This window comes from Columba livia, chromosome 5 (genome assembly GCF_036013475.1).
Source record: "Columba livia isolate bColLiv1 breed racing homer chromosome 5, bColLiv1.pat.W.v2, whole genome shotgun sequence".
NCBI classification, from domain to species: domain Eukaryota; kingdom Metazoa; phylum Chordata; class Aves; order Columbiformes; family Columbidae; genus Columba; species Columba livia.
The window spans coordinates 68,473,207-68,497,432 of NC_088606.1; the positions used below are offsets into that span (position 1 = coordinate 68,473,207).

General features: G+C 56.5%; 3 protein-coding genes across 6 annotated transcripts; 2 read left to right on the plus strand and 1 right to left on the minus strand.

Moving 5' to 3' along the window:
- The first annotated feature begins 2,123 nt into the window (after nucleotides 1–2,123).
- GCHFR (GTP cyclohydrolase I feedback regulator) lies at nucleotides 2,124–8,563 on the plus strand. The gene is made up of 3 exons (XM_065065688.1): nucleotides 2,124–2,235; nucleotides 4,052–4,146; nucleotides 7,686–8,563. Exons 1-3 carry the CDS (start codon nucleotides 2,200–2,202, stop codon nucleotides 7,807–7,809), a joined length of 255 nt encoding a protein of 84 aa, XP_064921760.1. The 5' UTR covers nucleotides 2,124–2,199; the 3' UTR covers nucleotides 7,810–8,563.
- A 253-nt stretch (nucleotides 8,564–8,816) lies between these two features.
- On the minus strand, nucleotides 8,817–23,662 carry DNAJC17 (DnaJ heat shock protein family (Hsp40) member C17). 4 transcript variants are annotated; one of them, XR_010473193.1, is made up of 12 exons: nucleotides 23,484–23,662; nucleotides 22,031–22,100; nucleotides 20,830–20,888; nucleotides 19,546–19,633; nucleotides 19,152–19,234; nucleotides 18,576–18,672; nucleotides 17,824–17,873; nucleotides 17,230–17,307; nucleotides 16,540–16,620; nucleotides 15,691–15,819; nucleotides 13,369–15,094; nucleotides 8,817–9,019 (listed from the first exon to the last, which is right to left on the minus strand). XR_010473193.1 is itself a non-coding variant. In XM_005509853.4 (11 exons), the coding sequence occupies exons 1-11, from the start codon at nucleotides 23,559–23,561 to the stop codon at nucleotides 8,897–8,899; spliced, it is 936 nt and encodes a 311-aa protein (XP_005509910.2). In that variant the 5' UTR covers nucleotides 23,562–23,661; the 3' UTR covers nucleotides 8,817–8,896. The 4 variants fall into 4 exon arrangements, 3 of the variants coding, with proteins under 3 accessions (XP_005509910.2, XP_064921740.1, XP_064921741.1); XM_005509853.4 differs by lacking the exon at nucleotides 13,369–15,094 and having other exon boundaries at nucleotides 23,484–23,661; XM_065065668.1 differs by lacking the exons at nucleotides 8,817–9,019; nucleotides 13,369–15,094 and adding an exon at nucleotides 9,026–9,802.
- Nucleotides 9,810–12,450, plus strand: C5H15orf62 (chromosome 5 C15orf62 homolog). The gene is made up of 2 exons (XM_065065687.1): nucleotides 9,810–10,673; nucleotides 11,105–12,450. The coding sequence occupies exon 2, from the start codon at nucleotides 11,218–11,220 to the stop codon at nucleotides 11,746–11,748; it is 531 nt and encodes a 176-aa protein (XP_064921759.1). The 5' UTR covers nucleotides 9,810–10,673; nucleotides 11,105–11,217; the 3' UTR covers nucleotides 11,749–12,450.
- Nucleotides 23,663–24,226: the final 564 nt, after the last annotated feature.

Below are 24,226 nucleotides of genomic sequence, written 5' to 3' on the forward strand. Positions count from 1 at the left end.
TCCCCCCGCAGCGCCAGCACCGGCTGTCACCCGGCACCGTGGCCGTGGCACCGCGGTCCTGCCCAGCACTGCGAGCGAGGGACCCTGGGCTCCATGCTGGTGGTACCGGCACCAACACCGCAGCCACCGCTGCCACCTGTCTCTGCCCTGTCCTCTCCGGCTGGCGAGTGACAGCACAGCAGTGACAAAGCCGTGCCGCGGAGGAACCGGCTGTGGTGTCCAGCCCGCGCTCCGCAGGATATTAAAGATGGTATCGGCCTCCTCGCTGTTCTTCCCCGTGGTGCTTTAATGAAGGCTTTGACAGAAAGCATTTCTGCTGTGAGCGGGTGCTTTGCTCTTCCCTTTAACCCCTTCGCAGCACAAACAGCCGCACACCGGCAGCTCCGCGGGCCCGCTCGTCTCCACGCGGTGAGCAGACTGCTCGGAGCCGCTGCCAAGGGGCAGTAATTTGGTTTGGGATGACAAACGGCATCACCGAGATGCATCAGGCTGCACTTTACAGCCGGCTCTCACGCAGGGCTGAGCGCTCGGGCTGGCTCCCTGATGCCCGTATCTCATCAGGAAATCCAATATTGAACTGCTGTCTGCAGGCTCCGTCTGCATTTTGCTCTCTTTTCAATTATTTTTTCACCAAGAAGAGCGACCTGTGAGCCAGACGGAGCAGCGGGCGCCGGGCAGAACCTGCCTCACCATTCTGCACGTTGTGGACAGAACGAAAGCTCCGGATCCCATATCTGTGTTATCTTCTCGGCCGGTGGGACGGTCACCAGGACTGCGCCCACGGTGCGGCCACTGATCGAGGTCCAAAGGGGCGCTGGGGCTCGGGGCTCCTGTCGAAATCAAACACAGCGCGGGCGAAATGTGCAGAGGGTGGAATTTCCTCTTCATTAACTGGGCAACGGAGGCAGCAACGTGTTCATTTCTCACACCAGAAGCCAAGCACAGGTTGACACTGGAAAACCAGGGTTGGGAATAAACACTGGGACTGTCCTGGCAGCAGGATTTTGGGAAGACCCTCCCTAGGATGGGAGTGACCTGAAAGAGCTGATGTTCAACCCATGGGGTGAGGTATCCCACATACAGCTCAAAGTAAATATATCGGGATACTTGGGGCACATTTGAGGAATGTGATACCATCAACCTCTGTTGGGTTTTTCTTTTATCACATAAAACCCAACGAACATCAATAACAACAAACGTGATAATAATAATAATAATAATAATAATAATAATAATAATAGTGGTTAGCAAGGTTTGGCTTGTTAGAGCAGCTTCATCATCCTTTCGAGCAGAAATGTTCATTTTCTCCCTTGCTCCCTGTGGGTTAATCAGTAACTCGGGGCCGCGCAGAGAAACGGGCGCAGGTCCGCAGGAGGGACACGCTGTGACACAGCCCCGACCCTGCGGCACCGGAACATCCTCCTCTCCTTTGTTTCTCAAGATTATTCACAAAGTTAGGAACTGATTATGGCTAGTTAAGAGTTTCTGGTGAGCTGCATGGAGAGTGTTCTGTGCAAGTTTATTTTTTGCTATTTATGGAAATGTTACTTGCTTTCTATATAGTTTTCAAGCCGCTGGGGGGGGTGTTGAGGGGGGAATTATCCATCAGCACCTACAGAGGAAGCACCTCTGTTCGTCCCAGTCTCAGGAAATGAGCTTCTCCAATTTTGAAGGGATTTAACCCCCCATGTTTCCAAATAAAAGCTCTACAGCCCCTGGAAAAAGGGACTTTTTTCCTAATATGCTGGTTATGCCAAACCTCTTGCTTTGGGGGCATGTTTGGGAAGGACCCCAGGGAATTACTGGCTTCACTGTCTCTCACTCTTCATGTCCCTGCCCATCATCTCCCAGTTCTTTACCTCCTGTCTCCCTGTCCATCATCTCCTTGTCCATCCTCTCCCCAGCCACCACTTCCCCATCCATCGCCTCCCCCTCCATCACCTCTCTGTCCATCGCCTCCCAGTCCGTCATCTCCTGTCCCATGTCCCCCTGTCCCACGTCCCCCTGTCCATCACCCCCTGCCCGCTCGCCCTTGCCGGGGGGCAGATCCTCCCACCGGGGTGACCCCCCACGTCCCCTGTCCCTCGGGGGCGGCCCCGGTGCCGGGGGCGGTGTCGCGGGGGGCGGGACGCGGGTCAGTCCTGGGTGCGGCGGGACCGAGCGGAGCGGAGGAGGAGGAGGAGGAGGAGGAGGAGGAGGATGCCGTACCTGCTCATCAGCACCCAGATCCGCATGGTGAGTCCCGGGACCTGCCGGGATGGGGGACACAGGGGGACACGGGGGCGGGCGGGGCCATCGGGACACGCTCAGCCCCGCTGTCACCGGCCCCGCTGTCCCGGCTGCCCGGGCTGGGGGTGCGGAGCTCCGGGGTGACGCCGCGGGGATTTGGGGACCCCGGGCACGGCCACGCTGTGTCCCGGCTGCTGTGCCCCGTGCGGGATGTCCCCGCGGTGCACAGCCCCCTGTCATCTCCTGCCCCCGCTCATCCCATCCCTGCGGTGCTGCTTGGCAGCGGGTGTCGGGGGGGGCAGAGCACGGGGGTGCCTGAACCCCCACTCCTGTCCCCTGAACCCCCAGCCCTCTCCAACAGCAAGTGAGCGAACCAGAGAAACTTGTCGTAGGGTCCCATGAATGCCAAAAAAAACAATCTGTGGCCATGTGTCCCCACTGTAGGTTTTCCCCCTTCCCCAAAATAGCTCTTTTGAGGTCGAAAACGCAGCTGCAGCCACAGGGAAGGGCATGACCAGCAGCACGGTGGTGTGCAGGAGCCCCAGGGGTCTCTGGCTGAGACCCGGGCTCGGAGTGCAGCCCCTAATTCTGATATAAGCCATAAAGGAAGCGTTGCTGCCCAACGACGGCAGCACCCGCACCCCACGAGCTGCCGATGCCCGGTCTGCTGGCGCATCCCGCCAGGGCTGCGAGAGCCGATAACTGTGTCTGAGCCCCGGGGTTTCCCTTCCCAACACAAACGTGATCTCCAGGGCTGGAAGCCAGACTGGGACCATGTCGGTTTGCGGTAGGAAGGGGTAACAGTGACAAAAGCCCTTCAACGAGCGGGCAGGAGTTGGGTGAACGATGCTGCTGCTGTTGTTGAAGATGCCCCAAGACACACATGTCCCATCCTGAGCGAGTGGTGAATTGAGAGTGGGGACGTGGGGGATGCGGTGGCACCGGAGCAGCTGTTGGGCAGCGGTGCTGGGCGTTGAACACATTGATTAAGTGGTTATGGACCAAGATACAGAAAGCACCGCAGCGCTGGGGTTTGCAGCGCTTTAGGGAAGAGCACGCAGCAGTGTGGGTTGGATTATCGTGGGTCAGCGTGTTCCCCCCCACACTTTGGGAACTCTGCTCTTTAGCAGCGCAAAGCAAACATTTCCAGGCTGAAGGCTGGCGCTGAGCCACGGCTGCCGCAGCCGCCTGCCCCGGCAGGACTGACGGACACTGCTGCCGTTCCCTGGCAGCGCCGGGGCAGCGCCGGGGCTCTGGGGGCTGCGCTGGAGCCGTGAGCAGGGAAGGATCTGCCTCTGCTTCGGTTTGTGCCTTTTCCAGCAGCGGAGCGTGCTGCGTGTTTGCACAGCTCACCACAACGCGCAATTACTGCTGCAGGGGATGAGGAACAACCCTTGGATGAACAGTTTTCACTCGCAAACCTTTTTAAATAGTGTGGAAGAGATTGAAAAGGCAACAGCTTTTTGTGAATAGTGTGGAAGAGATTGAAAAGGCGCCGTGTGGCACCACGCCACCCCGATCTCCTCACCCTTCCCGGGCAGTGGGGCCGTGCCCAGAGCTGCCTCCTCCAGGACAGCCCAACGGGGATGCTCATCTGAGGGTGAAAGCCCCAGATTTGCAGGTTTGGGAGGTGTAGCTCTGTCCTGCAGCCCTCGGGAGCTCAGCCAGCAGGTGGCCCTCCAGCAGCAAAGCCACCGTGGTCCAGCAGCAAAGCCACCAAGGTCCCTCCTCTCACAATCACGCCCACCCCAGTAGCGCTGTCGCTGGTGCTGTGTGGGGAGGGGGCCGCACAGGTCGCTCACCCGCTCTGCCGTCCCCACAGGAGGCTGGACCCACCATGGTGGGGGACGAGCACTCGGATCCCACGCTGATGAGCTTCCTGGGGGCCACCAAGAGGAACATGCTGGGGAACCACTTGTAAGTCCTCTGCGGCGTGTCGGGCTCTTCCCCCTCCTAATCTCCCAAACTGGGAACATTTTCACTGCTCGTGTCCACCGTGGCACCTTCCAGCTGCACGTTAATCCCAGGACGAGTTTGATGCTGAAAAGGCACACGTGTGTTCTTGCCCCAGCCTGTTGATTCTCACCCAAGGAAACGCTGCACGCTATTTTATTTAGTCCTTTCCTTTTCCCGCTCTGACCCACTTTAGATCTGAGCCGCCCGCTCCTCCCCTTGCACGCCGGGGATGCTGCTGGCTGGCACCGGCACATCCCGGCCTGAAATAAAACAGGCACAGTGAGCCCTGAAATCGCTCTCCATAATTCCATCTGCCCTCACCCTGACACACAAACCTCCTGTTTTATTACTATGCCCAGCATGTTCTTCACATCTTGGCCCACCTTTTTTCCTAATTTTCCCCACTTGATATCTCACTTTTTGTTTTCCTCTGGCAAAAAAGGTACAAGCAACCAAAGAGCAAAGCAAAACCTCAAATGCAAGTCAAAACACCACAGAGGGGCAGTTTGACTTCTGCTTGAGCGTGACAGGCAAACACCGATGTCTGAGTCCCCAGCTCCTGTGGCGTTAAAAACCTGCATGGGGTGGGAGGATTTAAAGAAGGAAGAGAAGTGCCGTGTTTTGCAGTTCGGGAGGAGGGACCTGGGCTTTCCACGGGTTCTCCCGGGTGGATTCACCCCTTTCACAGAATCACAGAGTCACAGGATGTCAGGGGTTGGAAGGGCCCTGGAAAGCTCCTCCAGTGCAATCCCCCCATGGAGCAGGAACACCCAGATGAGGTGACACAGGAAGGTGTCCAGGCGGGTTGGAATGTCTGCAGAGAAGGAGACTCCACAACCCCCCTGGGCAGCCTGGGCCAGGCTCTGCCACCCTCACCCCAAACAAGTTGCTTCTCCTCTTTCAGTGGAACCTCCTGTGTTCCAGTTTGCACCCATTGCCCCTTGTCCTGTCATTGGTTGTCACCCAGAAGAGCCTGGCTCCATTCTCCTGACACTCCCCCTTTAGATATCTGTAAACATGAATGAGGTCACCCCTCAGTCTGCTCTTGTCCAGCTCCAGAGCCCCAGCTCCCTCAGCCTTTCCTCACACGGGAGATGCTCCACTCCCTTCAGCACCTTTGTTGCCCTCTCCTCCCTCCCCGGGGGTTCTGAGCTCCCTGTTGCCCCCGTTCCTGGTGCTGTTCCCGCGCTCCCCGCTGCACATCTGCCCCGTTTGTGCAACCGCGGGTGGGGCGCGGGCGGAACAGAACGGGCTGGAAGGCGGTGCTGGCACCCGGTGGCTCAGCTGCATGCCAGCGGGGCAGCCCCGCGGCCCCTGCCAAAATCCCGCCCGGGAAGAGGCGAGAGCTCCTCAGCTTTTCCTTTCACCCACCCAAACATGAGGCTTCGCACACCAATCCTGCCCTTCCCGGAGTGCTCTGGGCATGAAACCTGGAGCGAGCCCTTGGAGGGAGCCTGAAAGCAAAGCCTGGGCAGCAGGGATGTGCTGGGGCGCTGCGGATGAAGGACTTAATTACCTGTAACGAGGGAGCGCCCGTCCTGCCCGGCAGCTCTGCAGCAGCTGCTGGAACGGCCCGTCCCTGTGTCCCAGCGGGCACTGGCTGCGGGACACCGGGGACGCCAGGGACATCGGGTCATGGACTCGGGCCGTGCCAGCGCTTGTGTCCCCTCCAGCCTTGGGTAACTGTTCTGTCCCCTGCGAAAGGCTTTGGAAACGCTCCCTGCCTCCGCATCGCGACACAGAGCGTTTGCGCAGAGATCAAGCAGCTCGTCAGATCCGCGCTGTGCGCAAGGTTTCAGTTCTCTCCCCACGGAGCTGCTCAAAGCCCTGGGCAGCTCAGCTTTGCTGCTGCTTCCAGCTCAGACCTCCGGTTTTCAGACTCCTACAAACAACAAACAGCCCCGGCCTCAGCTCCCTCCTCTGCATAATGGCAAGAATATTTCCCAAGCCCAGCCCGTGAATGTGCAGGGTATGTGGCAAGGCTCCTGGAGAAAGCTTTCAGTTCAAAGACACTTATAATAATACATATTATCTGTACACCACATCTATAATTACAGCAAAGCATAGTCTGTCTTGAGAAACTGGAAAAAAGCTTTCACATCTTGGTGTTATTTCACGCTGCAAAAGCGCTCGCCACCCCATTAATGTTTTGCAATCTTAGCAACTTTGGAAACGCTTTTGGGTCTTTTTTTTGTTGTTACTAAGAAAATCAGAAGAGGCTTTGTGAAGGTGCCCAAACTGGATCCCCAGCGATCCCGCAGCCCGTCATTATCGGCTTATCTGGCACCGTGAGTCATCGGAGCGCTCGTTCCATCTGCTGGAACAAACCCTGCGCCTGCAGAGTGTGCCGGGAACAGCCAGCACTGGGCAACAGCCAGCACTGGGGAACAGCCAGCACTGGGGAACAGCCAGAGCCAGGGAACAGCTGGTGCCAGGGAACAGCCAGAGCTGGGGAACAGCCAGCGCTGGAGAAACAGCCAGTGCAAGTGAACAGCCAGAGCCGGGGAACAGCCAGTGCCAGGGAATAGCCAGCACCGGGGAACAGCCGGTGCCAGGGAATAGCCAGCACCGGGGAACAGCCGGTGCCAGGGAACGGCCAGCGCTGGAGAAACAGCCAGTGCAGGGGAACAGCCAGAGCCAGGGAACAGAACAGCCAGCGCCGGAGCTGGGATTTGCCACATGCCCCATTTCGCTCTCCTCTCCCCACCTGGCTCAGCCCGTTCTGCATCCACACCGCATTGCTCCAAACCCTCCGTCCGGTTTCCTTACGGGGCAGCGGCCCCACAGCCGCGAGCGAGCGCAGGAGCCGCCGGGTGTCCCAGCTCCTGCTCCAGACCAGCAGAAGCCGCGGGGAACGCGCTGGACGGAGCGGCAGGGTCAGGCCCTGGGCATCCCCGAGCGGCGGCTCTGGCGCGGGCAGAGGAGCCTCCGCTCTGCCTTCTTGGCGGCTCTTTGGGCTGATGTCTTCTGTTTTTCCAAGGGCTGAAGCCCTGGCTGAAGGCAGCGGCTTTTTCCAGTCCCCACCTTTCAGGCACAGGCTCTCAAAAGCACCCAAAACTTACAGGCAGGCTCTGATGTAGGTAAAACATAGTTTTTTAATTCCTTAGAAACATCCGAATCACTTTTCTCTGCAGAGATGATCCACTTTTCTCCTGAATTCCCTGCTGGGAATGATGGGAACCCTCATTGCTGTGGTTTCAGCCTTTGGACACCTGCTCCCCTAACCACATCTCCATTTGCCTGATCTGGGTGCTCCTGCCCAGATTGGACTGGACGATCTTTCGAGGTCCTTTCCAACCCTTGACGTTCTGTGACTCAGTTTACCATGACCCGTTTCGGACATGCCTGCCCGCCGCTTGCCTGTCCCCTCCTGGTTCAGCACGAGGTTGCGTCACCACGTGCCAAACGCGGTCCCTTGGTTTGGTGGCCAGGCTGAGTCACTTCCCCGAGGAAACTCCCATCCCTGCCGCCCCCTCACGGTGCCCGTTCTCCCGTTCCAGCTGGGAGTACTACGTGAACGATGCGCCGCGGATCGTGCTGGACAAGCTGGAGAGCCGCGGGTACCGCGTGGTCAGCATGACGGGCGTGGGGCAGACCCTGGTCTGGTGCCTGCACAAGGAATAGCGAGGAGGACTCGGGCCTTCCTCCCGGAGCAGACCCTGCTGGGGCCGGCCCGCAGCACGTCTTTTCCCCTCAATTCTGCTTTCTGCCCCGGAGTCCAGGTGGTACAGGCCAAACCTGACCCCGTGGGGAGGAAGGTACACCCAGGCCAGAGGAAATGCCAAAAACCAGATGGCTCTGTCTCTGCTTTCATGGCAAATACCAGCTTTTTACATTTTAATCACCATTGGAGGGAACTCAAAGAACAGCTTGGGCTGCCTGTTCCCTCGGGCTGCCCGGAGAGGCTGGTGTGGAACTGGGCAGGACAGGGCATCCCACTCCCTGCCCAGCACCAATCGCACCATCCCACCCCCAAAACGTGCAGCCCAGCACTGATGGCACCATCCCACCCCCAAAGTGTGCAGCCCAGCACTGATGGCACCATCCCACCCCCAAAGTGTGCAGCCCAGCACTGATGGCACCATCCCATCCCCAAAACCTGCATGGGAGCTCCACGGTGCTCTGTGAGAACCCCGTCCCACAGCAGCACGGCCACTTTCTCTCCCAAGGGGGCTTAGCCGCAGCATCAGACTTTCAGTCCCCAAAGTCCCGTTGGAGCACAACACAATGTTCCCAGAACAGCCCTAGAAAGGCCTAGTGCCCATTTCGGGCTCGGGCTGTGTCATCTCAAGAGCAGCAGCTGCGATGCTGGATCGTTGGGGTCCATGAGTCCGTCCCGCTGCATGGGCAACACCAATAAAACATTTCTCCAAAGAGACCAACGTCTTTCTGTGGGTTGTTTGAACAGTTGTTCCCAAAGCCTCGTGGCTCCACAGCTCCTCAACAAGCTTCAGGAGTCAACGCAGCCCCCAGGGTGGGTGCTCGGACAGCAGCTCCACACCCCGCAATGGGGCAGCTGCTCCGGGCACAGACCCACAGCTGCATCACTTACTCTGAAGCTTATGCAGCTTTTTTCCCCGCTCCGTGAAGGGATAAGGGCTGCAGTCACTGGAGTTATGTTCCTACAACAGTTTTAAAAAAGGAGGTTTATTGACTTTAAATTAAGAAACAGCTTTGGGAAGGAAGGCTGGGGGGAGGCTGGGTGCTGGCGCTAGGTGTGAGACTCTGCCTCGTCTTCCCGCTGGAGCTGCTCGATGAGCTGCTGCCTCTCGGCCGCCTGCCGCAGCCGCATCATCACCAGGCTCTCGTAGTCCCGCTCCGACACCACCGACGCCTGCGAGCGGAAAACAAAAGCCAATTGTCAGGGGCAGCGCGTCCCCCCACCCTGCGCCATGAACCACGCTCACAGCGCACAGGGAGGCGGGAGGGGCCAGCGCGGCCTGGGCGCAGGGAGACGCAGGAGGTGGGAAAGCCACCCGGCCTGCAGAACACGGCGCCACGGGGTGACCGAGGGGACAGCGGGACACAGATGGAGCCTGAGCGACCCCGCGCCGGCACAGCCGTCCCTGCTCAGCGGCCGGAGGGGAACGCACGGCCTGTCTCACCAGGCTGGGTATTGCCATGACAAACCGCTCTGTGCAAAGTCCAGCGCACGCTTGAGCCGTTACAAAGGCCAACGCCATAAACACAATAAAATCACACCTTGCTGTGCTTTAGTCACGACGCGGCTGCAAAAGCAAAGCACCAGGCGCGCTCCCCAGCCCGACTCAGGAGCGTTTCAGTTCTCCGGAGCTCCTGGAGCCCCTCGGCCCGTGTGCTCGCGCCGGTCACACGGCTGACACGGAGCGCGGGCTGTGCTGACGCGCGTGGGCAGCGCTGGCGGCTCCAGCACACGGCGAGGGCTGGCTCTGCCACGCGCCTCCCGAAAGCCGCTCAGCACTAGTGGGTGGCCTCACTATCTCAGATGCATTCAGAGCACCGCAGTGCTTGGAAACATCCAGCTCGTTTGCTTGACAGCTCAGGTGGAAACAAAAGCATCTTGACAGAAGGTGAATGAAAAAATAAAGTCTCGCGTTCATCTCGGCAGGAACTAGGTTTAGTGGTGATTTAAGGACATCTGAAATAGAAAACAGAAGGGATGAAAAGGCAACAGAATAGCTGAATAAGATTCTGCATGAAAATGGGGCAAGTGCAAATTTGTTATCATGTGCCAGAAAAATGCTTCCTCCAGCTGCAGTCTGGCTACAGAGGCCCACAAGAGATGAGAAACGTAGGGAAATTAACAGACTAATACACCATAATTGGTATTTTAGGAGCTGCGTGAGTGAAATAACCTTTCAGCACTGCACAGCGCACATTCTCAGCGTCTGAGAAAGCAGCAGGTCGTCTCAGCCCTCGGCGGCAGGTCCGCGCTGCCGCTGACCGCGGGTACGCGCCGTGGGTGGCACGGCATACCTGAGCCTGCATGAATCACCGCACAAACCTGAATCCCCACCTCGCACCGGGATTTACATGTCAAACAGAGCTGAGGTGATTTCCGGGCTGGTCCGGAGCCCTGCGAGCCGGCGGGGAAGGGAGAGCAGAGGGACGGAGCGCGATCGGGCCGGGCCGGGCGGATGCTGGCGGTGCCGGCTCCGCAGCCCCGGCGGGAGCGTGGGCCAGAGCCGAGCCGCTCGCACACCTCCTCCCCGCCACCCCGGCAATTACCAATCGGGTAGAACCCCGTTCTGACGTGCCTGACTCAGCAAGGGCTTGGCTCAAAACAAACCACCCGCACACGGAGCTGCAGCCGGGGAAGCGGTGACGGAGGCACATGAGGAGAAGGCGGCGCTGGGGATTTTTAGCACTCCGGGTCCAGCCTGGCTGAGTCGTCCCCGGACTCGCTTCTTCCAGCGTCCCAGCTGGTGGCTGTGCTGGCCACGGTTCTCTGCGCGCTTCGGCAGCTCCTCCTCGCCGCCGGTTAGACTCGGGAGCTGCTCCGCCACGGCGTAAGTCTATTTTGCATCCGATTTTCCTAACTCTTGTCTTTTACGTCTGCGTTTTGTTGCTTTTTAGCTTTGCATTCGACTGCATTTCCTCGGTTTCCTTTGGCGTGACTGAGTCACCATCTCCCTTCCCAGCCACCCACTGAGATTTTTATACCGTGCCCTTCGCCAGGAAGGTGGCTGGTTACCATGGCACCGCCGTGCCCTTCTGTTCTAGATGCTAGATGAGATCTGTTCTCATGGTGACTGGGTGCCTTGGCTGTTCCTCACCAGCTCCTGTCTGCAGCACAGATTTCATAAGCTCAGACTCCGCCATCCCTCCTCCACTCAAGAAGGAGACTCCTTAATACCTAAGACGGGCCAACAGCTCCTCCGTGCAGGGCCGCGCTGCGTTCACATTTCCTGCAATACCAGCCTCTCTGTTTTCCTTGCAGCGCCGGGCACGGGGAAGGAAGAGGTTGTTCCTGCTGCGTGACTTGCTGCCGATCCTGCGACTGAAGTCCAACAGCCGTCCGGGAAGAGCCGGCAGCTCCCTCCCCTCCTCGGCATGGATACCTGGCGGAGAGGGTCCCTCAAGTCCACAACGTTCTTCAGACGCTTCTCGCTCAGGAGACACAAAAAGCTGGGCAACCAAGTCATCATCCTGAACCAGAACAGCCACACTCTGGACAGTGAGGGCCAGTGTCAGAAGAGGGAAGGCCTGAGGGATCTGAAGGACAAGTCTGATTACCTGTCATGCCAGAGCGAGCAGAACCTGGCCAAGGCGCAGGCGCCGCCCAAGCCGCCCCGGCTCTACCTGGACAGTTCCAGCTGCCCCAACATCATCGACCGCACGGATTCTCACCCCGACATCTCCTTTTCTGGTGCTGCTCACCAATACCACAAAGCCACCCAAACTCAGTCCCACAGGGAGCAGGGCACGGACTGCGGGGCCGCGGAGCCGGGCGCCCTGAACGGTACCGCTCCGCCCGACCCGGCCGACCCCTTCCTGTCCTTCAAGGTGGATTTGGGGCTGTCGCTTCTCGAGGATGTTCTGCAGACCCTCAGGAAACAGAATCCCAGAGATTACGCCATTTGAAGGTATTTATCACTTAACCCGTCACATTTACTCTCTGCTGCTGCCAGTTTCTCCAGTCCCAAGGGAGGAAGGGTCCTGCAGCGTTCCTGTTGTGCGTGGCCTGTTTGCTGTCCTCACCTCACCCGCCCCAGACTGTCCCTGTCCCTGTCCTTGCCCAGGAGCCCTGCGGAGCGGAGCTCCCGGGCTGCCGGAACCTCGTGGGCAAGTTTCCACGCTCCACACCAGGAATCTGCCCCCAGGACTGCACGTCTCCTCCTCCTGGAAGAATGTCACTGCCTGGCAAGAGACCCGTGACTGTGGGGACGTGGCTGTGACACGGCGGCGCACGGACAGATGGTGTGGCACACAATGCCTGGGGACAAGCAGCCAGCCTGCACGGAGACAGCAGCATCGCATCTCGAAGCCACAGCTACGGCAAGGGGCAGGACACACAAACTGCTCTTTCTCCTCCCACCGTGTTTGGACGTGAAACAAAGCTGTTAATTTTTGTTTTTTCTGGTGGGTTTCTTTCCCCCATCTCAAGTGCAGTTGGCACTGCCAGCCTGGAAACAGGTAAGCATCCATGTGGGCTCGTAATCCAGCGGCAGCAGGTTATTTATCCTACTAGCAGGAGAAGCAATTTCTCCAGCTACTGCTGCCCGAAGCATGCACTGATCTATTGGCTGTACAGATATGGAAGAATAAACGTGTCTGTGAGTGGAAGCGTCCTGTAGCCTCATTTCCTTGGTAGCAAGCCAGAAAAAGCAGCAGGCGCGCAGGCCCCTGCTCCGCAGTGAGCAGGATCCGTCCTCTCCGGCGCTGCAGGTTTCCAGGAGGGCGGGGAGGCAGTTTGGCTCTTCTGGGCGGGGAGAGGCCGGAGCTGCGGGTGCTTTACCAGCCCCAGGAGGTGCCCACAGCCCAGGGTGACACCAACACACCTTTCCGGGGCTGGACAGCGGCAGGGCCAGGCTGAGAATGCTTTGGGTGGTATCGGGGAAACTGTTCAGAGGACATGACAGAAACCGGGGCGCACCAATCCTTACCCTTTTCATAGCTAATTACATACTAGGGATATTTTTTTTTAAGAAAGTAAGCCCTCCATGCAGCCAGACAATCAGAAGTTTTGGAAGGCAGCTACAGCAAAGTGCCGAGAAAGCACAGACGGCTCTTAACCTACCAGATTTGCATCAGGCTGTGAAGTCAGGTAATGAAACAAACTCTGTGAAACCTCAAAGGAACTTAGAAAAGCAGCAAGAGTGCCAGACGGGCGGCTTTGCTCAGCGCTTCAGTGCGGCTGAATGAATGGCCCCCAATGGCACTGGCAGAGAGATCCCACAACGGGTGCCAGGAGAAGCTCCCCAGGAGTGAGCGCTTCCTGCTGTTGTCGTGGCAAAACACGCTGTCCACAGCTTGTCGTGTGCTGTGAGCCCTCAGAGCTGCCGCGATCAAACAGTCGCTGCTCCCGCATAGCCTGGAGTCACACTGGTCACTCCACAGCTTTTGCAATTCAAGCGTAGCTCGCGGTGCGGCTGCAGCAGCTCTCCAGGACCTGATGGCCAACGCGCACCCACTGCTGTAGCGGCAAACAAGGCAACAAGACCACGGAGACGAGCGTGTTGCGACTCACAGCCCTGCCTTCACCTGGGCCGGCTCCGGAAGCGCAGCCGGCGCGGCTCCGTGCCGTGTAGCTCCATGCCGCGCAGCTCTGTGCCATGCAGCTCCGTGCCGCACAGCTCCGTGCCGCACAGCTCCGTGCCGCACAGCTCCGTGCCATGCAGCTCCGTGCCGCACAGCTCCGTGCCGCACAGCTCCGTGCCGCACAGCTCCGTGCCGCACAGCTCCGTGCCGCACAGCGAGCGTGTTTCCATGAGAACGCTGCGGTGTGGGGCTGCTTGCTGAGGCAGAGCCGGGGAGGAGCTGGATTCGCACAGAGCGGGAACAAACATGGGGGTGGATTCAGTCAAAAATAGGAGCAACCCGGCAGGAGCAGTGAATAGGAAGTGAGGGGAGCGAGGGCAGCTTGAATTAGACAGAGATTAGTGCGGCTTGAAAGCAAGAATGTGGGAGCTGGTGGCTGGGGAGGCAGGCTGGGATGAAAGGACGAGGCAGGGAGCGGGCTGAGGCAGCGGCACACGGCGCCCGCAAGAGCTCACTTTGCACAGTCTGCACTTGAAGAGCTGAGGACAAATAACTCGACTGGAGTTATGAGCACACTGCATCCTAGTGGAAGCACGGCAGGATTTGGGGAGAGTCTGGAGTCGGAACTGCAAAAAGCAGGAAGCAGAGCAGCCTGGGCAGCAAAACTGCAATGCGATCAAGGAAACTGCAGCTGCTTACACGGAAAAGCAGCAGAAAGGAGAGACAAGCAGCAGCAGTGCAGTTTTGAGGAAAGGATGCGAGTCACTGGCCGTGACTCCTCAGCACTTGGAGGGCTAATTCGGGAGTGCCGGGGCTGTGCTGGGCAGCCGTGAGCCAGCAGCTGCACGCGCCGGCAGCGCTCGCTGCTGAGCCTGCTCCCCGCGCCGCTCCAGCGGGACAGCCCTGCAGAGCCGCGCACGCTGCACGGCACACCAACGAGCTGTGGCCGCGGACACCGCCAAGATCAACTCAGGCAAAAGCCAGAGCTTCAGAACCCACAGAGGCAAGAATCCACTTCCGAGCTCAGATTGCACCCTTAGGTACGAAGGAGCTCTCCAGAGCCAGTTCTCGCTCTCTACTAGCCAGGAACAGTTAAATAAACTGGACTGGATTCTGCTTTTTCCCCCGGTTTGCCTCCCACCAGGCTGGCCGCCCCGGGACCGTGCTGTGTGTGCAGCACTCGTGGGCTCCGCGCTGCGTGTGGCGCCCCGGGCCGGGACGCTGGCACTGCCCTTGGCTCAGGCGCCTGGGGAACCGCTGCCCAGGCAAAGAGCGAGCAGCCCGGGTGAGAACACGCACCCCTGAACAAGACTCGGGTAACGACGAGGCGCTCTGACGTGTAAATGCGTCTACTAGAAATAACGTAATTAAAAACTCCGGAGAGCAGATGCGCTGAACCACTCAGCAGCTGCTAAAACACGTGGGTAGCGAACACAGCGACAGCTGCTCGAGACACAGAGTGAGGGCACGAGGCAGGCGTCCCCTTCCCAATGACATCTTTCTGATCTTTACACCGCAGGGAAGGATGGGGGGGGATAAGTGTCACAGGAAGTGTGAACTGGAACTCGAATCACCAGCAAGGAGCAGGGAATAACAGAGAGCCAACGCTTTGCTGCAGCTCGCCTTCAGATCAGTTTTTGTGTTTTAACCACTAGATGTTGGTGCCTTCTGTGTGCTTTGTGACTGGGATACGTTTGCTGTCCAAGAGCAACAGCTTCAGAGGGATTACCTGGTGCAACAAAGAGGAAAGAGCCGGGAGCTAACAAACACCTTGCACTCGAAGCAACCACACTGGTAAAGGGGACCCGAACCAGACAATGAGGTCTCTACAAGGATATTTAATTTGATATTGCTTGCTCTGCCCTCCTGCAGACTCAAGAACATAGGTTTCCTTTCAGCACTGAAATTTCATCCTCTTGTGAACGCAGGGAGCAACCAAGCCTCACTAAAGCAGCTTTCTAGGAGTCCTGTTGCAACCACAGGATTCTCACAAAGTACATCACAAAAACCCCCAGATGAATGGCACTAGAGGGTTTGGGCTGAGCAAAGAACATCCTTGGTTTTCACTCGGAAAGAAGAGAGTGAGACTGTGGGAAGATCCAGCCATTAAATCGCCTGTGTTCCGAGTGTGCAAACTCAGGCAAAAGGTCCTTAAAAAAGCCACTGCTTCAGCACAAACAGGCTCATCGAACGGCAGCCCCTTCATTCAGAGCTCTTTTCAGCTCTGCTGGGAATCAACGCATCTTACCGTACATGCCAAGCACACTGTTAAATTTAGGTTGCTATGGAAACAGATTTAAATAACAGCAGCCTGTGTGTCCTTACCTGGGAAGTCCTGGGCTGGCCGGTGCTGCCGGGAAGGCCGGTGCTGGGACTGTGCCGGGGCTGCCCCTCCAGCCAGGAGATCTTCAGAGGATTATTGACCAGGCCGACCTCGTTCTTCACAGCCATCTCCTGCCAATGACAGCACTCCATCACCACCTCAGCTTCAGAGCCCGCTCTCTCCCACGTCCCTCATGCTCACAAAGGGTTTTCCAGCTCAGCCTGGCAGCACGGTGCCCAGCAGGGCACAACGGCAGAGTCACAGCTGCGCCGCAGGAGAAAGCCCCTGCGAGGCTGGGCCCCATCAAGCGCAGGTAGAACATACTGCTGCCAGTACTTCGATAAACAGGCCACGGACAGTTCTGTGGTTATTGATTATTTGGATATTGGAGTGAAAAAACAGGTGGCAAGAAATACGCTTGTACAGTATAAGTTGATGGATCTACTAAAAGGAAGGGTAACTGATGAGTTCTGTTGCCACGGCCACATGAATTGTTATAACTCATACTGAGTCAAGACATTTAGATTTATTTTAAACTGCAAATGCCTGACAGAAGCTCTAGAACTCATTCAGCCCATCTGCACAATGGGTAATTCAGTTCAGCGCGAGCAGATAGAATGGCTCTGTGCCTGCTTTCGACAGCAGCGTCTGTGCTCAGCGCTCCTCACGCACAGCCTGCTTGTTTAGTGTGCGATCTGCTCCAGGTTTGTGCCTCCAGCTCTGCCACTCCCTCCGGGCGCCCGCAGCCTCTCATTACCCCGTGCACGGCTTTAACGAGGCGGCAGCGCGTCCCGGCCACCGCCGCGCCAGCCCTGCCCTCCCCGCGCCCCGCTGGGGTCTCCCACACCTACAGCCGCCTTCACCGTGGCGAATTCCACCACCGCGCTCCCTGTCTTCCGACTGGACACCAACAGATTGAGCACGTCGCCATACTGTTAAGACAAAGGACGAAAGAGAAGTTAATTACAGACTCCCAAGTTCATCTGTGGAACGAGCGCAGAGAAAACACGTGTTCTCACAAACACGAGGCCTGAGCTGCCACTCATTCTGCCTCATACGATGCCTCCACTGATCCCAACCTGCCATAATTTCTGTCCCTCTGGGAAATAATTGCGGGGAGGCAGGGAGCTCCGCTTTGCTTCCAGCAAGCCCAGTGGCTGCTCAGCTCGGAGCCAGAGCTGCAGGAGACACTCGTGTGAAGGGAAAACAGAGACCACACGCCAGCATTAATCAGATCAAAGGCTCGTCTGTTCCCGTCTCTGAACCCGCCGCAGCAGCTCAGGTACAGCGCTGTGAGCAAAGGCAACAGTGCACCACAACCACACTGCTGGTCTGTGACTTACACAGGGCAGGAGCCACTGGGGGAAGAGTTTCCAGCAGCAGGAGGCCCTGGGAACCAGACAGAGCTGCTGGCCGGGCAAAAAAGAAAGAAAAAGAATGAGCCGCTTTAGTTCTTATGCAGCTTCCCAGGATTTACTGTCCTTTCTTGTACCACTGGAGCAGGGAAAGATCAAGTGGTGGGAAAGAGCGTCAGACAGGACCTTCTGTAGGATCCGCAGCAGAACGTCTTTGGAGTATCCCCCTCCTGTCTCATCTTCTTTCCCGCATTTCCATCGGAGCTGGGAAACAAACACGACAAGCTAATTTTGCCCGTTGGAACACACGGTGCCGCGCTCAATGCGGCTCCTGCCACCTGCACAATTATCAAGTTTGCTATTTTCGGCTACACTCCCAGCATCGCCAAGACAGCAATTTAAACATCAAAATGTGCAAAGGGAACAAATTATTTGGGGAATGGGGAGAGACACTGTTCAATGAAATAAAGAAGATAATACTTCAAAGCATACTACAGGGTAAGCAGCAGATGCTTCCTCATGCTTAGAGCAGAGATAACTCAATTTCAGGCTCAAAAATCTAGACCAGACACTAGAGAAAAGGACGAGGGAGGAAGAGCATTTTAAAGGCAGCGACAGCAGCTGTTCGCATGCACAGTACACATCAGACAGAGGAACTTCACCTCCGCGGTGTGAAGGGACATGCCAGGTCAGCAGCGACGCAGCGTCCCTCCTGATTGCCAAAGCTGCATCATGTCCCACCAGTTTTCACCAAAACCCAGCTTTATAACGACGTCTTACTTTGAGTTTGGGAGTTATTTTGCCCTCTGCTCCGCTTCTTTCTTGCCTGCCTAAAGAGAGGAAGGAAAAATAGATGAACAGCCCACAAGAATTAGAGGCAGACAGCTTCAAACATGATAATGAGCTATTGCTGCACAGTGGAGCGCGGATGCTTGCCGGTTCAGTGTGTGGCTCATTTCCTGACAGATGTGCTGGTGGTCTCTGCACAAACCTGCGCTGCAGTCTGTGTACACCCGGGGAACACCAGAGAATCAGGCTCCAGAGAGCAAAGCCTCAGCAACCACAGGCTAAACACAACTTTCTTCTGCACACCGAGCCCCTTTTGGGTGGTCAGTACTGAGAGCTTCCAAGGGGATACAGAAGCAGGAACCCACCGACAACTATTATTTTTCGCAGACTTGAATCACTCCCTATTTCGAGTCTGCAGCACCGACTGCTTTAATCATGCAGGACCTGAAGCTCCCTCCAGCGTTACTGTGGGGCTCCGCAGCACACATCCAGAGTCAAGGCTTTAGGGTATTTATTGAAAAGGAGCACCAAGCATGTCTTAAGGAGCAGCATGCCACAACCAAGCAAGCAACCCCAGAAACACTGGTTTTCTGACTTATCCCTGAAAAAGGCACCGAGTAGGATCCTATACGGGACAAGGCAATAAGTCAGCAGGCTGCAGCTGTGCGCCAGCTCTGCGCACGGGGAGCTGCGGTCCCAGCACATGGCATTCGGCTGAGGGCTCCGACCTCCTCTGCTCTCACCTTGGCCGTGCTGCTCTCTTTCAAGCCGGATCTGCTCTCGAATGAGTCTCTGCTGCTCCTCGAGCTGCCGGGAGCCTTCTTCCCGCAGCCGTATGATCTGCAGCAGAGGTAGGACAGCACGGGTACGTGAGGGCATCGCTCCACGGCTGGTTCACGCCAGCTCAACGCTGCCGAGGAGCTTTTGTCTCACACCCACCCCTGGGCAAGCCTCCTGCCAGCTCCCCTGTGCCAGCTCCCCTGTGCCAGCTCCCCTGTGCCAGCTCCAGCGCTCATACAACCAGAGCCCTCATGCTGCGAGTGACACAGTCCCTGCCAGCCAGCACGTCACCCATCAGCTGCTGTTAACTGCTGCTGTGCAAAGGGGCAGATAAAAATAAAACCCCGAGACTGACATATTTGCCAGAGCACTGCAAGATCCCTTCTGCAAGCCTCCCTTTCATAGAGCCCACTAATGCAAAAGGCAGGACTGCTAGACAGAGATTTGCTGCATCTCCTCCCATGGTTTTCATTACGATCGTAAAGAACTTCAGCAGTTCTTCTCAAAAGAAGCAGAGAAATATAAGAATTTATCATTACTTCTTGTTCTAATGATCTCGTTATCCTGGTCTCCTCCTCTTCACTCTCATGGCTCTGGGCTTCTCGTTCTCTGGCTTCAAGGTCTGCAGAGAAAGAAACAATTAAACCATTCAAAGAGAATCTTGGCTGCCGATGCTGCTCACCAGAGGTGGAGGGAAAGATCACACACTTGGCTACACCTCCCCCAGTTTCAATCATCAGAGCCCTGATAGCTCTGCTACCTGCCCAGGCACATCGCTGCACCAGCAACCCCAACAGCCACCACAGCCCCTAACTCTGCACCCTCCACGAACGGACGGCAGATTCACCAGAGGTGCATTCCAACCGAAGAACTGAAAACATCCAGCTAACGAAGACTTCAAGCCAAGAGAAAACGAAGCTTTGATTTTATTACCAAGCTTTACTTTCTTTCGCTTCTCATCGAGTTTCCGCGTCCTTTCTGCAGCTTGCTGCTTCGCCTTCCTCACTCTGTCATACGCCGCCTGCCAAAGAACCGACACGACAGTGAGAAACCACGTAAAGCAGAAGACATAAGATAGAAAGCAGCGAATAAAAGCAAGATCGTACACTGAAACGCCTTAAGCAGAGGTGAAACATTTTCTGCCTCTTGCTAGCGCGTTCCTCCTAAAAGCGTTGGAAGTTAACACAGGTATCCTGAAAACACGAGGCCCAAAGACCTCCAGATGGAGCCCCAAAGGGCGAGGAAGCGCGAAGCGTACTGGAGAGAAACTCTGACCACCTGCAGAACCCGGGGACTATTTTGGTTTCCTCAACATGTCAAAAGTAGCTTCAGGGGTACTGCTAACAGACCAGGTTTGGTTCGAGCGAAGTTTTACAACTAAAAAGTTGCGTTTTATATGAAAGATTTATTCACAAGACAGATGTTTGACTCACACGAACATATCAGATCAAAGAGCACCAGCACTAATAGCAGCAATAACACTCAGCACTACAGAGACTTATGAACTGGGGAAAACGGGCATTTTCACTGGCACCTGTTCAAACCAGTTCATAATCTGCTCATCAACCTTCTGAGAGCATTCCTGTGGTAGGTAACACACAGAGCAGCACACACGCTGAAGCATTACCCGCACAGCAGTTGTGCGGGGAAGCACTGCTCGTGTTGTTTAGCTGGCTAGAGTTATCTGCTCATTTTTAAGTTGTTTTTATCCTCTCCCCTCCCGCGTCACGTGCAGGTACTTCCAGGCCCGAGCTCCTCGCGGCACGGGGAGCTGCGGCCTGCGGGGCTCCGGCAGCAGCACAGAGATCGCCACTGTGATTCAGCTCTTCCGCTCACAGGTCTCCCGTGCACCGCGGCAGGAAACGCTTTGAGATATTGTTTGTCAGACCTTGACTTCAAGGGAACAGCAAATGCACCGCTGCCGTGGGAGTGTAACGTACCCCCAAAGCAGCGGTGCTTATTTATTTTTTTTAACGGGATATATCCATGTCTAACACGTTATTAAAGACAGTATCTCACCCGCACAGCACATGGACAGAGCTACTGCCAGAAAAATAACATTTGTCCGAGTTCCTATCCGGTACCTGCTATTTGACCTCATGGACAGCTACAGGGGCTAACAGATCAGAGCTGTGTTCGGGAAGGCTCAGCCGCAGAAGAGAACAGGACGGGGGAAGTGAACTTCCAACACCGCCCCCCAGCCCCCAGCATCCTCACCCTCGCTGCCGCGTCCGTCAGCACGGCCAGGGCCTGGGACAGCTGGTGGAAAACTTCCGCTGGGGATTACAAGAAAAGAGGGTGAGATGCAGAGAACCACGCGCGCAGCCTGGGGACGAGCCAGCAAACACAATCCTCATGGAAGAGACCTGCGGGACAGCAGAGAGAACAATAATCTTCCCAAAGCACTTGGAAAGCGACCCACCGCCAGGATCACCTCAGCCCAAAGGACATGTGTTACATCAGCTTCAGTGTAAATTAAGAAACAAAAACTGAGACCACTTCGTTTGAACAGAAATCCTGAAAATGTGAATTCAAGAGAAGCCGTGTACAGAAACGTATCACTCGGGCTGCAACACACGGTTACCGACAGGCGCTCCCCTGTGGACCAGCAGCTTCTCAGCCTGAGATTCAAACGTTGCACTTTACGTCGGTATTACCGACCCTCTTCCTGGAAGGTTACACGTTTCAGCCAGAGGCCTCCCCACATGCTCCAGATCGCCTCTAACCTCCCGCACACACCAAAGCCCCAGTTTGCCTCTTATTCCTGCCAAAATATTTTTTTTCTGGTGGAAAATTCTCCTCTGCACTAGAGTTATACATTTCCAGTCTATAAAACTGTAGCCTATCAAACTGGAAAACACAAGATACAGTATTTTTAATTTCCTCCTAGCTCCCACTGCTGTTCAGCGCTCCCTGGAGCTACAGAACCGAACCGGAGCAGCTGCAGGGCCAGTGCGAACAGGGCGGGTACGCTCGGCTCCGCAGGGCCAGGGCCTTGTCTCTAACAGACAAAAAGCAGCATTATCCATACGTAATATGATTTATAAACTTGCTATTGGAGTTTTGACTGTTGAGAGGTATGAATTAAAACACCGAGCAGCCACTAAACACTGGGGACAGCACGGTCAAAGGTCTGGGATTCAACTGCCACGTGGGAAGATTCTGAGAGGCGCAAATAAAACTTCAGCACTGACTTAACACAGGCGTTTCTAAACCCAACACGTGTGCATTCAACCCTAAACCCCAGAGCTCTCTAACCATGATGAAAATAGCCCTTAGTCCTGCACGTGGATCCTTGCCATGACATACACTTTACCTAATGACACGCAGACAGCGTGGAGTTAAGCGGAGCCGCCGCCAGGAGCCTGCGCGTGTGAAAGCAAACAGGGTTGTTTGTGTGTGCACAGCGCCACCTCACCTGCTCGGGGGTTGTCCGGGTTCTTGTCGGGGTGACATGTCAGGGCCTTCTGCCGGTACGCCTTCTTCACCTGCAAGACCACAAGCGGGTGTCACTGCCGGGTGCTGTGCGGAGAAAAGCAGCTCGGGATAGAAACAGAAACAAGGCACCAACGCTGCAGAAACAAAAAATGACTGTTCAGAGGGTTTCTTTGTTGTTGTTTTTGTCTAACTTAAAAGACACCTTCCTACCGTAAGTAGGTGGTTTTGGTTAAAGCCACACTCCTGCGCAGGACTGGATCTCCCCCAAGCCTGACAGAACACACGGACCATTTCTGGAGCGCTGACAGCTGCTCCAAGCCAGAGGTTTGGCTTTGGGGTGCGCTGTGCTACAGCCGTCACACCTCAGCATCCCACACGGCTGGCTCGGCCAGGAGCTTTCGGGCAGAGGGGTGACCTGCCCTTCGCAGGCGGAACTTCGGCACGGAGAAGGCACCATTTACCACGCAGCAACTGACGTTGGCAAGGTGAAGAAATTATGACCAAAGACCGCTTAATCTCTTCTACACTTCACAGAAACATTGACAGCTTTCTGAACTACGTCACTTCTAACAATCCGAGTTCCCTTTGTTGGGGAAACCGTGCAAGAAAGAAGAGGAAGAAAAACTGCTGTGCTGCTGCCAAAATGAGGGGAATGAGCGGTGTCCTGGCACCACCTGGTGGGCACCGTGCTGGGAAGTCACCTCTTAACATCCCGGTTTGTCATTTTCTCCTCCTTTTCCCCCGGTGACGGGCTCAGCAGTGACTCGAAATCTTTCCTCTCTTTCAATCCTGTGTGTTGCGTTCGGCTCGTTCCCATTTTGTGCTTCATGCACATGGGATTTCCAGGCAGCCTGAGACATATTTACCGGTTAGGCCCAGACTGCATCTGCCGAGCTTTACCCTGTTGAGCTGCTGCTGCGCTTTAGTGCTGAAGAGGAAAGAAACAAAACCCAAACCCAAACCCAACGAAGAGAAAGCCTAAGGAGGAAAATCAAAGTCTTCCTGCCAAGTTTAACCCTGTTCAGTTACTAATAGCTCGCCCCAAAGCATTACTTCCCTCGAAAAGGTCGCCTTCCCTGCTCAGCTTCTCAAGTCTTGTGCTCAGCATTGACTTACCAATTGAATTATAAAGAAAAAATGGAAATATATCATTCCAAACTCACAAAATTAACAGAATGACTTATGGGAACCTACAGTACCCGGACCAACCTCTACCAATCGGATTTTTGGGAAGCGCAGGAGGAGCTTTCCCTCTGGGGGGACACAACAAACACAGCGAGAGAAACGATCGCTCAGCTCAGTATCCAGGGAGCAGCAACACGGAGCCGCGGCCCAGCCGCCTCCTGCCCGGCACTGAGGGGAAGGCGGGGGCGGAGACGCCCAGAGCGGGGAGAGAGGGGGGGCCCCCGGTATGACCTCCCCCCGGCCCTCACCTCCTTCTCCGACGCTTTCTCGCCGATGCCCAGCAGGCCATACAGGTCCAGCTCCAGCACATCCTTATCCACCGCCATGGCGGCCCTGCCCGGCGCCCCGGCCCTGCCGCGCTGCCTGCCGGGAAATGGAGTTTCTGCCGGCTGCCGCCACGGCGGCAGCGCCGGCAGCTGGACTACAAGTACCATGGTGCACCGCGCTTCCTGCCGCAGGGGCCGCTGCCAGCGGGCGTGGCGCGGCGCGGTGTTTGCTGGGAGATGTAGTTTTCTGGCGGCAGCCGCAAGAGGCGCCGGGCCGCCGAGGCACTACAACTCCCGTCGGGCTCTGCGCCGCCGCGGCCGGAGCGGTGCCGGGGAGCGGGGGGTGCGCTCGGCGCAGTTTTGGGGTGTTTTTGTCCAGATTCGTGTCGGTGTGAGAACAAACGCTCCGGAGCAAACGTTCCGGTGCTCGGGGCGCGGGGAGGCGGCTGTGCGCCCCGGGCAGCCGGGTCCTGAGGAGGCCGCAGCAGGGCCCGGCCGGGGCGCTGCGAGATGTCCTAAACACATGGTAGGAACATTTAACGAAGAACTGTTGTTTTCACATGAGTGAGGACCTGGCGCCTGACCGCAGCAGGGGGGAAGGACCGAGAGACATCGGACTATGAATTCTTCATGTAATACACAGTCTCTTCCCGGAATGTGTACTGACACCTGCATACATACTGATACCGGTATTGATAAGTTAATTTAGGGGGAAGTGTAGCCAG